The sequence below is a fragment of the Condylostylus longicornis genome, unplaced genomic scaffold (assembly GCF_029603195.1).
Source record: "Condylostylus longicornis isolate FDR11 unplaced genomic scaffold, ASM2960319v2 ptg000048l, whole genome shotgun sequence".
NCBI lineage: Eukaryota > Metazoa > Arthropoda > Insecta > Diptera > Dolichopodidae > Condylostylus > Condylostylus longicornis.
Window position 1 is genome coordinate 19,400,624 of NW_026578017.1, and position 18,258 is coordinate 19,418,881.

The following is an 18,258-nucleotide window of genomic DNA, read 5'->3' on the forward strand; positions in this document are numbered from 1 at the left end:
ACTTATAATTTCCGATTTTTCATTTCTCTTTAATAAATTTAATTAATTAATATAATTTTTTTCATATTGAAATGGTAAAAATAAATTGAAAAAAAGAAAAAATATCAATAGTAATGAATATAGGTAATGATTTTTCAACTTAATAATGAATATTTTTTAGAAATCAGTTAAAAAATTTACAAGACCATAAATAAGTATTCAAATTTTTAAATTAAAACTATTTGTTTTAAAAATTGAATAACTCTTCTATTATGTAGCGTATACTATTTTTGTTATACTAATAAACCATATTATTACTATAGTTTTAAATTAGTATATTTATAGTGATATTTAAATATGTTTTGTTTTTATCTGTAAAAGTTTGTTGTTTACAAACAATAAAAAATAATTTATTCTTTTTAAAAATTTACACACGTAATTTCTTTGGTAGAGATTTATTTTTAGATAAATAAAACATTACAGTATTATATTTTTAATTTTAAATATTATTTTTTTGTTTTTAATACAATAACAAAATTCATATTCAATATTAAGTGCAAAAAACATAATTAAAAGATTAAAAACTTGTGTAATATGGAATTTGTGATTTTCCTTAATATTAAGATAAATTATTTACCAAGTACGAATATGAGCACATTTATTAGAATGAAAAGTAATATTAATTTTCATAGTAAATAATTATGTACTGCTTAAATGTAATATGAAATACGTAGAAGAATTTATTTAAATGCCGTGATATATATTAAAAACTTTAGAGGTTTGAGATTAAATTTGATTGCGAAATATTTTATTTTTAGAATTGGTATATATAAGTACCAAAATTTAATGAATCATAGAACTTTCATTTGAATCATAGTAACTCTTTGAGTAGTTGTAGGCAAGGACATGAAGTTATAGTAAATATTTTTATATAATAATTGTACTAATAACCTTGTAATATGCATACTAAATGCATACATCGTATTTAGTATTTGAAAATTTATTTGAAAACTTATACTGTTCATTTTACTTTAATTAAATCCAAGAATTTGACAATAAAATATACATATTTTATATTAAAAATTCTTGCAAAAATTTTGTGATAGTACAATTTTTTAGTATTTATTTCTTTTTGTAATTTCAAGGAAAAATTGTATCATAATTTTACATTATGAGTGAGAAAAGTACTAAAACCCATTAAAAGATACCTATAATCAATAAATGTAATATAAAACTTTCCAGCAGCAATATCAAACCTTAATTAGCTACTCAATAATTTCGAAAAGTCTTAATTTTGAAATGATTGTTTAATTATTCGGAAATCTGATTTTTTTTTTTTCAATTTTCTCAAATTCCCAATAACTTTAATACGTGTTACATTTTTTATTTTAAATATTTCTTTAATAATATCTATGAACAGTTAAAATTTCACAAAATTTATATTCATTATTTAATGTGTACAAATGTATTTTTAGATCATAATGTACCTGTGACACTTTTATATACATCAAGAGAATGGGGGCTAATATCGCGTAAATTACATTAATGTTAAAAAAAGAAGGGAATTTGTTGTGTTAATCTAAATAAATTTTTAATAATAAATTGTTAATACTATTAATTCATACAATTTACTTAGATCATATAGATCACGTATTTATTATAATCGTGATTCATTAATTTTTGAATTTATCGTTTTCAAAATATTGAAATAAATTTCAAGTAGAATTTTCAATTTTTAATTCAATTTTACTTTTTAATATAATGAAATATTTTCTTAATATATGATTCTTAATTTCATATTTTTGCCCTTTTTTCGTTAAAATTCATTGTTGAGTACAATTTTGAAATATTATAAAATCATATTTTATAAGTCCCACGTATACAATACATTTATTATTTGTTTTTGAAATTGAAATTAATTATTTAATTTCTTTGAATAAGATTGGATTAAGAAATATTAAATCTATTCAACTATATTTGAACTACATATAATTTTTATTAAACTTTAATGGACACTGAAAATAATTTGATTTTAAATGATTATTTTTAAAAATTTTAAATTTCGCAAAAAAATTTTCAAGTGCTATTAGATTTTTTTAAATATAAATGAGATTTTGTGCTTTTAATACAAAAATTTGTTTATCTGTTTGTTTTTTTTTTTTATAAAAATGTTCATTATTTTTTGTTTTTTGAATAAAAGTGTAGTTATAGTTTTAAAAAATGGCAGTCTTATTTTGTTTTTAAAAAATAGAAAAATTTTAAGAACAAATATAATTTAAAGCTTTTAAAATATAAATATGTATGTAATTAAAATATACGAATATAAAAGAGTTTCATGGTTTTAAATATTTTAATATAAGTGACGGTTTTATAATTTTAGTAAAAATTTTATTAAAAAAAGAAAATATGTATGTTTTTCACTCAGGTGAGTTTAAATAGTATTAAAAATTCATGAAATTTCTAAATTTTATATAATATTAAAATTTTTGTTTTAAAATAAATAGAAATATCAAGTTTTTTGAACTAATTATATAATATGTATTTAAATGTTTTCTAAGAAGCTTAATTTCAACATTAAGTATTGAAATAATATTTTAAGGTAGGAAAATGAAATTTCGGGTATTTTTATATATAGCTCGCATAATATATAATGCATAGTGAACTGAAATAAAAATATTTTTGCGAAGCGGAAAGTGCTTTTAAACTATTATGAATATGATTTTGTAATTGACTTATTTTACAACTAAAATAATTTAAAATTATATTGAAATTTTAAAATAAATTTTTTTAATATTTTTATCGATATAAATTTATAATTTATCGATATTTTAAGTAATTTCACTATTTTAAGAAACCATTTTGTTTTTTCTTTAATATTTTTATTTTACAAGCTACAAATTCGTAAAGCACAATTTTTTGCATTTTATACAAAATACAAATTTAATTTTGCATAATTACAGGATTAAATTAAATTAATGTTATCGTTACTTGCCAAAAAATTGTATTGAAAATCAAATTCAATAATTTTACATTCAATATGGGAATTCTTAATAATTATATATTTTAAACTGAACTAAAAAAAAATAAAAAAAAAAAATATAAGAGTACAAGTAGTTGTTCAATGTGCTCGATAAAATGCGTCATACCTTATGCTGCCTACTCATGGTTTTTCAGAATGGTACAATTAAGCAACAAAGCCCCAGTTACTGTTTTAATAATAAAATACACTATTATCGAAAATGGCAATTAAATTCAAATCCTTTTTAATCCAAATCACCTAAAACCGTTTGAGGGATGTGAAATGAAAAATTTCTTTTAAACATTTCTGTTATACTATTAATATAATTAGTATATTACACAAATATTTTTTGGTCATACTTAGTTTTTTGTTTAAAAATATTAAAGTATTTCAATAAATTAAAATTAGTTAGTTACTTTACGATTGTAGTTTGTATAGAATATTATAGCATATATAATTAAAAAACATTTTATATAAATGATTTTTGGTATATTATTTATATGTATGCCAGTTAATAATAACCATTATATGTTAGATTCATATTATAGTTCTTATTTTTTCTATATTATAATTCAAAAATTTTTCTTTTCACAACTGAAAATATGCAAGTGTGTAAATGTATGTTTTAGATTTTTCTTTTTTTTTTTTAATTACATATTAAGTTATTCGGAAGCTTAATGATTTTAATTTAATTCTTTTTTTTTTTTTGAAACATGTAATGTCTGAATAATGTAATGCGTTATTTATTTGTTAAAATTCCATTAACTATACATATAAGACTTTACAATTTTATAGTTTTTAATTTAAAATTTAAAATAATATTTAAAATATTTAATTTAGCTTTTAAAATAAAAGGTTTTTTTTTTTTTTGTAGAAGATTTTACTATTATTAGTTGATTTCTTTTTTATGTAAAAATGATATATATTATGTACATATTATTATACATGTATAAATTTTTATAACACGCGTACATATAAATTTTCTAAATGATTTTAAAAATATTGAAAAATATAGACTAGGGATGGGGAGTGAAAATATCAAAATTATATTCTTTTATTATATAAAAATACGAATAATACTCATTTCGAAAAATTGAAGAAATTAGATAAATACAAATTGGTAATTCTTAATATTGAGTGTCTACTCTAGTATTATAGTTGCATATAATGGTCTCTGTAATATATTTCATAATTGAATTGTCACAAATTTTTTGTTACAATAGGAAATTTATTTTAAACATAAAATTTCTAATTTTGATTATTTTTTCTAGAAACTTTAAAAAATCATATTGGCTCTAATCTTATTAAATACAATGTAAGAGTTGTTATTGTATAACAATACGATAATATAATTTGTAAGAGCCTCTACCGGTAGGAAATAAATAATAGTTAATTAATATTGTGTGTGACAACTATTTTCTATATCATGTATTACTTGCTTTGTTTTATTTTGATTTGGTTCGCGTATTCGGCAAAATAATCGAGTTTGCTATAACTTAGGTTTCCTTGATAATATTACTAATTGCGTTTATAGTAAAGAATTTGCTTCGGGTTTTTTTAAATTTTATATCGGGAATTATTTGTATGCAAGTTTTTTTTTTTTTAAATTTTTGAAATGAGTATTAAGTATTTAAAATTTAAAAAATTTTCCGGAAATAAAACTTTTAAATATTTATTTATATTAACACATTTTGTTTTTATTTAAGTAAAGTTTTTTTTTTTTTAAAGAACTCGATGTAGTGTGCGCAAATTTTTTGTTTTTTTTTTTCACTTTTTTAACACATATATATTATTATTTATTAAAGATTTTTATCTGTTTTATTTGTTTTTATTTATAAATTTATAAATGTAATAATAATGTTGTTTTCTCCTTTAAATGTATGTTAATAATTATACAATTACATAAATTATAATATAAGTATATATATATGTATATGTATATAAGTATATTCTATTTGTTTCGTCTTCTTTTACTTTCTTCATCTTTTTTAATAATTCTATACTAAAATTTTTAATTTAACATCATTTTATATCAGTTATCAATAATAATAATAATAGTAATAATAATAATAATAATGACTAAACATTTACAATTTCACTAGTTTGTTTTTATTTTAATTTTTTTTTGTTTTTTTTTGTGTTTTTAAATCATAGTTTTATGCAAATTGCATATATATATACATATATATATATACATTTATATATATGCATATATATATACATTTATATATATATATAATTATACTTCTTTTTTTCTATTTATGTTAATTAAAATTAAAAATAAGAAATAAAAATAGGAAAAACAAATTTTTTTAATGTTTTAGTATAATGCTTATCTTGGATAATATTCAAAAACGAATTAATTGAATTTATATTTATATATATATATATATACATACATATGCATATATCGCGGATCAGTTAAATTTTAAATACATATTTATGAATGTCTATAAAAAGGAAAAATGAAATTATATATGTATATATAAAAACATATTTGACTGCAATCATAATTAACTTAATAAATAAAACAAAAATCATAACTGTTATATAATATTAATACGCTATTTTTTATATTAATAAACGTTATATTAATAGCGTATGTATATATATGTTATTTACATTAAATGTCATCATTCATTGAATATCAGTTCCTGTATATCAATTGTTATGTTGTTGCATAGTCAATTTAAGTTTTATGAGAATAATATTGAAAGAGAATAATAACTTTCTCCCGAATGTGACATATATAACGACATCAAAATGTATAATTCAATTTTACAATACAAATATAAATAATATTAATTTTTAATTAATAATAATTGTTGATTATTTAATTTCGACTGAATAATAAATAAATATGATTAGTTTTTGAAAATTATTCAAGATATTCACTTTTATAATGTACATATATGTATATATATATTTTTAATTATGAATATAAATATAAATATATATATATATATTTTTTCAAATATAAAGAGTTATAAATTTAATGTTTAATAGATTGTGATATTGATTTGTTTTGGAGAGTTGATAGAGTTTAGCTATTATTTGATATTATTATGTTATTGGAATTGTATCTTGTGTTTATTTGTTAAATAATATTCAAATATTTTATATAATAATTTATTTTATTTAATTGATGTAAAAATTAGTTGTATGTAAGAAAGAATTTTCTATATATTATTTTTTTTTAATTCTAATAGGTTCTATTAAAAATTTTTTTTATTAAAAATAATGAATTGCAAAAAAAAGAGAAATAAAATATAACAATATTTTTACAATAACAGGTAGATAATAAGAAAATTTTATTTATTTTATTTAAAAATTTTATTTAAAAGTTTAATTGATTTTTCTATTAAACATTATTTTATTTCTCAAATATATTCTCTAAAATTTACCATATTGTTTGTTATGTATGTAATGATTGTATTATGTAAACGTATTTTTTGTATTATACAGAACGAAATTTTTATATTTTTTTCATATACATATATATATATAATAAATTTATATATTTACATATATATATATATTAATTTATTTCTTAAATGTATTTTTTTTTTAATTTTCAATATTTCATTTATTTGTTTTATTTTTTTTTTGTTTTTAATAATATAATTTTAGTAATATACATGTATATAATTTGTATATATAATAATTTACATAAATATTTTGTATTTTAATGACACCGTATTTGATACAAAGATATGCAAAATATTTTTTTATTTAATTATTATTTATTTTTAGTTTGTTTATTGTATATAATGTACTATATATAGTTGTTATATAGAATTTAATTTTGTTTTTATTTCAGAATTACATTCATTTTTTTTTTGTGTTTTTTACTTTTTGTATTTTCTCAGATTTGTATAGAGAAAAATTAATTTAAATAATTTTTTTTTTATTATATTTAATTTAAGCTATTTACATTGCCTCTATAGCATATACATAATAATTAATTGTCAGCTAAAATGGTATAAATTTTCTTTTATTTTTGTCTCTTCTTTTCTTTCTTGTTATTTGAATTTTTTAAATTTCACTTTGATTTTTTGTTTTTTTTTGTTATGACAATATTGTTTAATAGAAAAATTTTTTAATTACATTTTTATAATGAATTTTTTTTTGTTTTTTGATGATTCATTAATGTAAATATGTAGATATTTTGAGTTTAAATAATTTTAAACTCAAAGTTTAAGGTAGCGATAAGATTTAATTTAATGATTGTTGAAAACATAGTATATAATAATTATGTTATATGTATGTATTTAAAACAACAAAGTTTTCTTTTATTCGATTCAAGTTTGCAGCTTTAAAAACTGGCAATACTATTATAGGTATAAGGTAAAAATGACATATACCCACAATATTGTAGTGTGTTATTAATGAAAAATTATTAAAATTTTATTTTCATTAGCAAAATGGTACTAATAACTCAAATGTATTAGAATTCAATTATAGTTGAAATTAATTGTAAAATATTCAAGAATAATATTCAAGTACAATTGGTGTAATTTTTGTGCTTTAAAAATTTTTACTTCTCGTGTGATCGAATTTAAATTAAATAATATTTTTAGTAGTCTATAAAATGAATTCTCTTGAACTCTATTTCTAAAATTGAATATTCTTGAGAAATTGAAGGGAGAAAAATTAATTTTTAAAGCACAAAAATTACACCAATTGTACTTGAATATTATACTTGAATATTTTATAAATAATTTCAATTAATATTATTAATAATATTTAATTAAATACTAAATTAAAAAATGTGTTGTATTTTAAATTTCAATTAACATTTACATATTTATTTTGGTGCCAATGTTATTCTATATAACATAAATACTAAAATTGTTGATAACAAAATTCGAATATTAATTTATTATTTATTTTATTATTTTTCAGGTTATTAATTAAAATTTCAATAATATATATTGAAATCTTGTAAAGTAAACAATATATTGATTTATATATTTGGAGAAATATTTGATAGCACCAATAATGGACAATGAAAATAAAATTTTAATATTTTTTATTTTTTTTTATTTAATGTTGTTTTTATTTCTTCCTAATAATTTCAATGTTAAGAAAATTACCAAAAACATTTTCCATACATATACTATTTTTTATTTGTTTTTTTGTTTTTGCATTATTTTATTTTTCTAAAATTTTTTGTTTAGTTAATTATATAGTTAGTCATTTAAATTTTCTGTACTGCTAAAAAATAAAATGAAGCCACTTTTTGAAAGGCGGACTTTTATTTTTTTTTTAATTAATAATTTTGTCATTAATTACATAATTATACGATTTAATGCATATTAATTAATATATATTAATTCATAATTGAGTTATTATAGTTATATATCTAAGTACCTTTCATTTGAAAATTGAAATATTCATTACAAGTTTAATATATTTTTAATAATGTATAAAAAGTTTTTGCCTTCTATTTATTATGTATGTATAAAAATAAATAATAAAATATTATAAAATTCATTTAGGAATTAAAAAATTTTAAAGAATGAAATAAATTCATTTAAGAAATTTACAAGTATAAATTGTGTTGAATAAATAAAATTCAAAAAATTGCAATTAAATTAACAAAATTATAGATATTTAACGTGTAGAAAATTGATTGGCTAACATTTTTATACATTATAAAATTGAAATAAAAGCATATTATATTTTGTTAAAGTGATTTTTTTTCTCATATTTTCTGTTCTTACATTCAATTTATTTTTTTTATTGTCTACTATAATATATAGTATATTTCAAGTTTTGTTTTTTTTTTTCATCTTTGAATAGTCCTTTCTTTTAAAAATTTCCAAGAATTTAATGTATATAAATAGTTTTTGTTAAATTTATTATTTTATTTTTTTCATATAATATTTTTTGGAATTTCAATAGAAATTATCACTAATTTTGGTAAATATTAGAATTAGTATTTCAATTAATTTAAAACAAGCTATAAATAAAATTTAATATAAAAGAATATTTTTATTTACATATTTCAGGTTTGAGATTATTGTATTTAATAAATTATTGAAATTAGTGAAATAATGCATAATACATAAACAATTTGAAATCAAAATTCATATAGTTATCTTTAATAAATCTGAATGAGGAGTTAAAACATTAAATTAAAATAATTTTATATGCAATTTTTCAATAATCCTAGATCTGATTAAGAAACATATGAAAAAATTTAGATTGTTGTAATGTTTATAGCCTTGAGGAAGCTTTATACAGAATATCATACACGAAATATTGGAAATTTTTATAAATAATACTATTAATAATATTATTAATAAATATTCTTTTTATATAAAAGTTCATTAAGAAAGGTATTACATAGTTGCAAAAAATTGAATTTATTAGCAATAAATTTCCCAAAATTAGTGAAAAATTTCCAGTCTCGTCATAATTATTGTTATGTAAATATATATATATATATATATATATATATATAATTTAAATTTTGCATATTTCGTTGAATGCTTATTAATTACTCGAATTACAGTTATAATTATTTTAATTTCATAAACATTCACTTTTTTTTTATTAATTTTTATTAAATTTTTTTTCTTTTTCTTTAATTTTAATTAATTAATTTAATACACAATATTATTTTACACGCACTGTTTTTTTTTTAATACAATAAATAATTGATTTAGCATATTTTTTTTTTTTGTTTTTAAATTTTATACACATATTGAAATATTTAAATTTAAATATAATAACACTAAAAAAATTAAATGAAAATTTGAAAATTAAAGGGAAATTATAATTAAAAAAAAATCCTATTTATTGATTAAAAAATTTGTTAGCAAAAAAATATTTTAATGTGTTTTTGTTTAGGAAATTTTTTTCAAGTTTTATTTTTTTTTCAATTCAGAAATTAATTCTCACTTTTAAAAAATTAAATATAATATGAATTTGAATGATTTATGGAAACAATATCTTGAAATATTACTTTTGATATCCTTATGTTTATACAGTAACTAAAAAATTTAATGTATATTTGATATGCTCATAAAAAATAATTGAAGATAATTACTATATGCACTTACACATGTTGCACAAGGGCATATAAAAATTTAAAGAAACTTAATTTCCATATTAAAATTGTATGAGTTTTTCATAAATTGTACAAAGGAGTGAAAAAGGCTTTACAGGAAGATGAGCTATTAAATTTTAAAATTTATGAATGGAATTCTTTTCACATTTCAAGGAAAAACCAAATATAACTATAATTTTCTTTTAATTTTATTATTTTCTGAAAACAAAATACCTGATTTATAATGCGATTAAAATTAGTCACAATAGTTATTTTTATAAAAATTACTTTTGTCAAAAAATAAAATAAAAATAATCTTTAATATATTATAATTTAAATGCACCATAATTTCTTATTATAATATAATATCTTTGAATTTCTGAAATTTCACTTGTCACTATTACATTTTCCCATTACGTAATATTATACGTAATATTATATTCCCATTACGTATAATATGTGAATATAAGTAAAGTATATTTAAGTACTCATAGATTGAAAGTACTTATATAGCGAAAAAGTACTTTCCAAAATTGAAGTATAAAATAATTTGCTCTAGAATAGAAACAAAATCATTCAAATTCAAAAAAAAAAATCTTTCTATATTTAGAAATTTTCTTCCAAATTTATTAAAAATTAATTAAAATATGTAATTAATTTTCCATTTTATCAATGAAAATACAAAGCCCTAATTATTTCAGTTATACTTTTATGGTTTAATGATTGAACTCTTTGTTTGGTTTTTAATGGTAAGGGATGAAAAAGAAAGCGATTGGACACGTAAAAAACTATCAACATATTTTTTTTTTTTAATTTTTTTTTCCTTCAATTCGTTTTGAAATTATTTGATATATATATATTAGTGATATTGTTATATATATGAAATATTATACACCTACATTTTTTTTCTTTTTTTTTTTTGTTTATATATTTATAAATGTTTTCCAATGGTTTAAATTTTACATGCAATTTATTTAATTAACTTTTAAAATATTATTTTCAAATATTTTTTTTTTACATGAAAAATAAAAAAAAAATTTGTTTCTTTTAATTTTTATAGGTATTTATAATTTATTATTTACTAATGTTAATTTTTATTATATGATTTTCTTTTCTTTTTTTTAATTATTTTCAGTTGTTTAGTTTGTTTTTTAATTATTTAAAATGATTTTAATATATTTATATATATATATATATATTTTTGTTATATAATTATATTTGTTTTTTTTTCTTTATGTATAATAATATAATAATTTTTTTTTTGTTATAATTTAAATTATTTTTAACAATTACAATTAGCATTAGGCGCTCCTTGAGGTGTATCTTGTAATCGTTGACCTTTTGGTCCGCCACCGACTAATGTTGGATCAGAATCTAAACTTTCTGACATTTTGTCGCATATTATATCGACAAGTCGTTCAAATACAGCCTAAAAAATATATAGAAAATGTTAATTTTTTTTGCCTTCCCTTTTTGTTATAATAAATAAAATAATAAAAAATAATTATGTATACCTTAACATTGATATTTTCTTTAGCTGATGTTTCAAAGAATTCAACACCTAATTGATCTGCTAATTGTTTACCACGTTCAAATGAAATGACACGTTCATCTTCCATATCGCATTTATTACCAACAAGTATTACTTGTGCATTATCCCAGGAATATGTTTTAATTTGAGTTACCCTAAAAAATAATTTTTATATTTATAATATAGTATGTTATTTATTTTGTAATACACCACATACATATAAATACATATAATATATAAAAACTTACCAATCTTGAACAGAATTAAAACTTTCTTCATTTGTAATATCGTACATTAAAATAAATCCCATAGCACCTCTATAATAAGCTGTTGTTATAGTTCTATATCGTTCTTGACCAGCTGTATCCTGCATATATAAAACAAATTATGTAAAGTATATAAAATAATTTCACTAACAATTGTATATATAATGGATTATGTATAAGTAAAAATTTATTTGAAACTATTGAAAAGAATATCGAAATGTACTTTGTTGGAAAAATGATTTTATGCAAAAAATGTAATGGTATTCATTTATAAGAAGATTTACAAGATTCTTCAAGAAAGCCGGGTGGCATAGATAGAAATCTGGGTGGTTTGGATTAGATAAATAGGGTGGTTTAGAATCAAGCGCACAAAGGTGGTCTGGCGATTATGGGGCAGTAAAACAGCACTTCTGAAGTGTGGTGGACCTGTTGCACCGGTCACTTCAACCAACTAACCAACTGTTAAATAGGATTTCATTACATTATTTTTAAATGCAGACGTAAGAGCAATAATATTTTGGTAATATATTATAGTAAATACCTTCATGTATTTATGGAATCGATTTTCAGTTTAAATATACAAAATTTTTAATCCAAAGAAAAAGTAAAAAAATTTTTCCATTCCCATAATGAATTTTTTATTTCTTTCATGATCAAATTATTGCACAATTCCTTAAATTACTTATAAAATTTTCTCCTAAGTGTTTATTGAGAAAATCCGGTATATTCGTTGTAATCGTTATAAATAATCTACCAAAATATCTTAATTCAGGTATGTTTTTATAGAAATACTTTTATACGAATATCTATATATATACAAGATTGTACACTTTTTAACGTTTTTGACTTCCTATAATAAGCTCTACATGTTCTTTATTAGATTAAATATGTATGTTTGTACATGTATATTATGTAATTACATTGAAATAAATCAAGATAATTTGGGATTTGGGATTTCAGTAAGATTTTTATGAAAAATTAACGAAAACAATTTTTACAAATGAAAAAATTCTTTTGAAAATTATAATTTGCCAATAAATTAAAATTTGTTAAGTGAAAGATTTAGCATTCAACAGTTGAGTATTTTTGAATTAAAATCGATTTTAATGTGATCTCACATTTGCTGCATTTACTGCATTTTATAATTTTAATTTTTATCTTTATAATTTAAAATTTTTATAAAATTTTTGTCCTTTTTTCTACATATGATATGTTAAATGTAGGATAACATTATTGCGTGGTAAAAATAAAACTTTATTATAGTCATTGAATAACTCTTTATTATATTACTTTTACGTATGGGGGCGTAACGACTATAATATTTTATGTTATTTCCCGTCATTTATTCATTTTAAATACGCATTTAATATATTGTGTCGCCACCGTTTACTTATACATATTAAATAAAAACTATATAAGAAAAAAAGAAATGTGACATGTTATTATAAAGTTAAATCCTTTATCCTTGAAAGCTATTAATAATTGAAAATATAGAACTATTTACAATTATAGAAATTAATGAAATTTAATATTGCAGAATTTTTCTTTGTTTCAGCAAATGTTTTAAAATTAAAATTGTTTATAGTATTGCACAAAAAAGAAAAAATGCAAAATTTTATTGTACTCGTATAACATGAAGAAAATTAATGATTTTTTTAAAAAAATTTTGAATAACTTTTTAATTTGAGAAATATTCTAACTACATGACAAACGAAGACAAATGGTGCAGTAAGGAGAATTCATACTTTTTCAGTAATAACCTGCACTTACTATGTTCGACATTACTATGTCCGATAACCAATTAAATTTTGGTGCTTACAGCTTACTTTTACGAGTACACGGTGTATTAACTAAATGATTCACATGATTCTAAAATATCAACCTATTTCATGATATTGCAATAAAAATTTTGATGTATGTTTCATATTAATAGAATGGGACGACGTTTAATACATTTATAAATCTTCACATTTGAAGCGTTGCAAAAAAAAAATCTGTCATGTGTCACAACATCTCAGAAATTTTAAAGGGAATTTAGTTTTTTCTTTCAATCTTCGCCATTTTAAAAGAAATTCGGGCAAAGAGTCATGAAACAATAGGCAGTAAAAATATTTGTTTTCGAACCACTTAACATTTATTAAAGTTTTACATATTTGTGATTATACAGGGTAGTTCAGAAAGGTATGCAACAATCATATAGCTATGGTCAAAAAATCAAAAATTATTAAAACTTTTATTCTCGAGTAGGGGCCAAATCTTAACAGTTTCGGAGATACAGGGGTTTTGAGAAAATTTTCAAAAAACTTATTTTTGCTTAGGAACCGTTTTGAATGTGCTTGAAAATAAAATCTTACTGTATTTTGTTAGTCATATACTTTAGGAAAGATGAGCATTTTTTTTTTTAGTTTCTCCTATTTTTATTCCACTAACTGGCCGTTTTTAGTGTTGCACACATTGCTAAATAATCCTGTACATTATTTGGAATAAATTTTCGCCTTATAAAAAAAAGCAAACTTTCATAAAAATTAATATGCGTCACAAATATGTATATTCGTATAGAATAATGTGCGTATATACATTCCTATAATACTTGAGGTCATCTATTCTTATATTACGAGTATATATATCCAATAATCTGAATAAAACGTCCATATATATTTATGTACGCATTAAATTTTGTAGTTTAGTACATAATGTATGTTTAAAAACTGTTATACCCACTTATGTATTTTATATAATACACAACATAATATAAATTGTGCTACATAAACTTATTGTGCTATGCATACTTACAAATTGTGCTATGGAAGAACACAACAATAATTTTTAATGTTTGTGATTAACAACTAATCTGCTGTAGGCATAAAATTCTTTAAAGTGTTTCTTATATTGTTGTGTTCTATATAACATAATATCAGATAGAATTCTTGATATATATACATATATCTAGAGTCAAACCAATAATAATATAATAATATGATTGAAATATGTGGAGTCTCATTTCTACATCCTTATACACATACAAATTCAATTTTTAAGCGTTACAAGTGATGAAAAATTACAAGAAGTATAAAAATTAAAAATCATTTTATCTTGGTCTCCTTTTTTTCGTTTTTTCTTTATTTTTCTTTCAGTTTATCATTCTGACTATATTATATCAAAGAAAGTAGAAAAAGTAAAACATAAAAGTATAATAATATATATTTTTTACAAGCGACGACATAACGTCGTCATTTTAATATAACGTTCAAATTAAAAAGGATAACGTTAAAATGTAGAAGCAAAATGAAAATATAGGAAAGTCTCTGAAACGAAAAGAAAAATTTGTTGTAAATTATGATAAGGATCAAATGATTTCTTTTACATACTATAACTTTTTCAAGGTCAAATAATAAAATTAGTATACTTTGTACATCAGTGGTTAAAAGTAAATAATTGTGAATTTTTGGGTTTAGTATTATGAGTACAAGTACCTATTTTAATTAAAATGAGTCATTTTCAAACAGTTTCCGCTTAATACGAGTATTTTAAGAAATCCCGAATCCGAAGGATTTGATAATGATTTTATGATAATTCGCATTTAAAATATTTTCCTTAGTTTGAGGAGTCTTATACCTACATAGTTGTGGCAATAAATTTCGTTGGATTTCAAGTGCTATTTGCTCTATTTAAAAATTTCTGAAAGTGCAAAAATTTATTTTTACCCGTTCTCAATCTGAATCAGAAAAAGAAGAGGTATGAAATGATTTTAAGGTAATGAAGAAAAACAACTAATTAATTTTACGATTAATTTAGCATTTAACTAAAAATCCATTTAAATACGGTTTAAAATTGTGAAAAATGAAACTCTTATTAATATTAAATTTTCTCGAATTTTAAAATCAATTATCAATAATAATAGAAATCAAAAATCCATAACGTAAATCATTTGAAAATTTCCAATGGTTTACGTTATGGTTTACACGCACACTTTTAAAATATTTGATATTATTGATTTTTAAAAATTATTTCTAATTGGTATATTAGTTTCGTCAAAATATTTATGATATTTTAAGTTAATATAATTTTCCACCAAAATGTCTTTATAACAAAACTTTTATAATTTGGAAACGCATAATTATATAATCACAACCAAAGCGGTGAACGGAAACGACGGACGATTTCCGTTATTAAACCAAACCAACAGTGGAAGGGCAAAATCAACATGTATATTATTTAGCATATAATGTCACCACACACATGAAAACAGATTTTGGCTATCGCACCGCCGATGGTGAAATTTTCGAAGTTTCGAATTTTTCACTTGATTCTGTTTCCATGTCGGCAGTCCCATTTAAATATGTGTTTTATATATGAATTCTGACATTTCACCGCGAAAAAATCGCTCTTGTTCCATTATCTCTGTTCCATCATATACTATTAATGGAAAATTTTATTAAAAGTACTAAAGGTACTTCTATTTTGATTTTTTTATTTTTAGTAATATAAAAAATTTTATAAAATTTAAAGTTCTAATGTTAAACTATAGGTATAATTTATACGTGAATTGATAGTTCAATTTGTCATTTTATAAAGAAATTTTCCAAGCAAGTTACAAGTCCATTATAAGAGCAATACTGTCATAGAAAAATGTACTTATGTCTCAATAACTTTTACAAATGTGTACTATTTTAATACATTTCACTTTAAAAATCATCCCTGTTATCTAAATACCATATAATATGTAAATGAGTACATAAAATTTTTTAGATACATTCAAGTACATAGGTATATAATAATAATGTTAAAAGGTTTTACTTTAATTTCATATTATCTAAATATATATAAAGTGGTTTCTTTTTTATTAATAAATTTCTTTAAGATTAAATGTATCTTATAAGATTATACACCCATAATATTAAACTCATTATAAAAGTATGGAAGCACTAAGAAAAAATGATATCAAATAGTATGAAACTATATAAAAAAAATTAAAGTTATACATTATGTATATATTATATAAATGTGTTTATATATACATATTTCAATATGTATATAATATATAAGAAAAAATTATTCAGGGAGCAAACTCATTTGACCTAAATTTTATAAAAAGCAAAAAAAAATTTCTCTATATCTAATAATCTGAAATCCTTGTATATTATATACTTAGATAATGAAAAAAGAGAGAGAAAAATATTCTCGGATTCAACAAGTTGTTCGAAAACAAAAAAAAAATTTTTGTTTTTTATTTTTTAGTTTTAGTGATTGTATACATATGTGTATGTAATCTATATAAATGAGTGTATTCTTATATTTTGTGCTTACAGTTCTTATTAATTTTTGCATCACTACATTTTCTTTATGATTTTTTTATTTTATGTTGGAAAAAACCTAAAAATTTGAATTCAAATGACCTAAAAATTTTTTTTTTGCTTTTATTCCTTAAAAACTTGTCTATTTTTGTACCCCTTTTTTCGGGTTTCACACAAAATACTAATCTAAGCATAATATTATACAGAAATGTCTGCTATTATAACAGTGTCATATACATATTATGTATACATATATTTGATAGATATTTAGCCAAAAAAACAACAAATAAAAAAAACAACAAAATATTTATTTTTTTTTTGTTAACTTAGTCCACACGTTTTTGATAATTTTCTATATTATATTTTTTTTTATTTTCATTTTTGTTTTTTGTCTTTTAATTTCAAAAACTCTTGCACAACCTTAAATATTAACCTGAATTAAATAACGAGTGAAAATAAAAGTTATTTCAGTACTTTAACAGAATAAATAATTAGAATTAAAAAAAAAGGATAAGTAAAATTATCCTTCCAAATTGCAAAAACAAGAAGAAGAAGAAACACCAATAAAGACGCAACCAAAACAAAAAAAAAAATCAGTAATTTAATATGGTTGCCAGAATTTTGTTTTTCGTTTTGTTTTATTTAACTTTTTCGCGAAAAAGTTAAATAAAACAAAACGAAAAAGTTAAAAATAAAATTAAAAATGTTATATAGGAGACAATACCAATTAAAAAAGTTTATGCAGTCGATAAAAAACAAAAAAAAAAACAAAACAAAGCAACAAAAGCCCTTATAAAATGGAAAATTTACAAAATAAAGGTGTTCAATTTATACACAGAATTTTTCATATTCCCAAATTCATATTGAATACAAGCAGTATATATGAAGATTTTATGTGTATGACTCGTCTGTATATATGAACCGTTTTATGTATATAAATAGTAAGTACTTTGAAGTTTAAATATTCAAACTTTTAATTTTGTAAAAAAAAAAATGAATTTTGTCTGCAATATAAAAATATAAAATTACATTCAAAATAAGTTTAAGAAAAAAAATGGAATTATAATTCAGGTTTTTTTTTTAAAACAGAGTGACTCATTATAGGATTTCTC

General features: G+C 19.8%; 1 protein-coding gene across 2 annotated transcripts in view; it reads right to left on the reverse strand.

Annotated features, from left to right (window-relative positions):
* Positions 1 to 10,049: 10,049 nt before the first annotated feature.
* Positions 10,050 to 18,258, reverse strand: part of LOC129611154 (ras-related protein Rab-3) — a 110,400-nt gene continuing 102,191 nt past the window's right edge. The window contains exons 4-6 of one of the 2 annotated variants that reach the window (XM_055524123.1): positions 11,835 to 11,953; positions 11,570 to 11,741; positions 10,050 to 11,484 (exon numbers count right to left, since the gene is read on the reverse strand). In XM_055524123.1, the coding sequence (XP_055380098.1) occupies positions 11,338 to 11,484; positions 11,570 to 11,741; positions 11,835 to 11,953 (438 nt within the window). In that variant the 3' untranslated portion in view covers positions 10,050 to 11,337. The remainder of the gene's footprint in view (positions 11,485 to 11,569; positions 11,742 to 11,834; positions 11,954 to 18,258) is intronic. The other variant, XM_055524124.1, reaches the window with a different exon arrangement.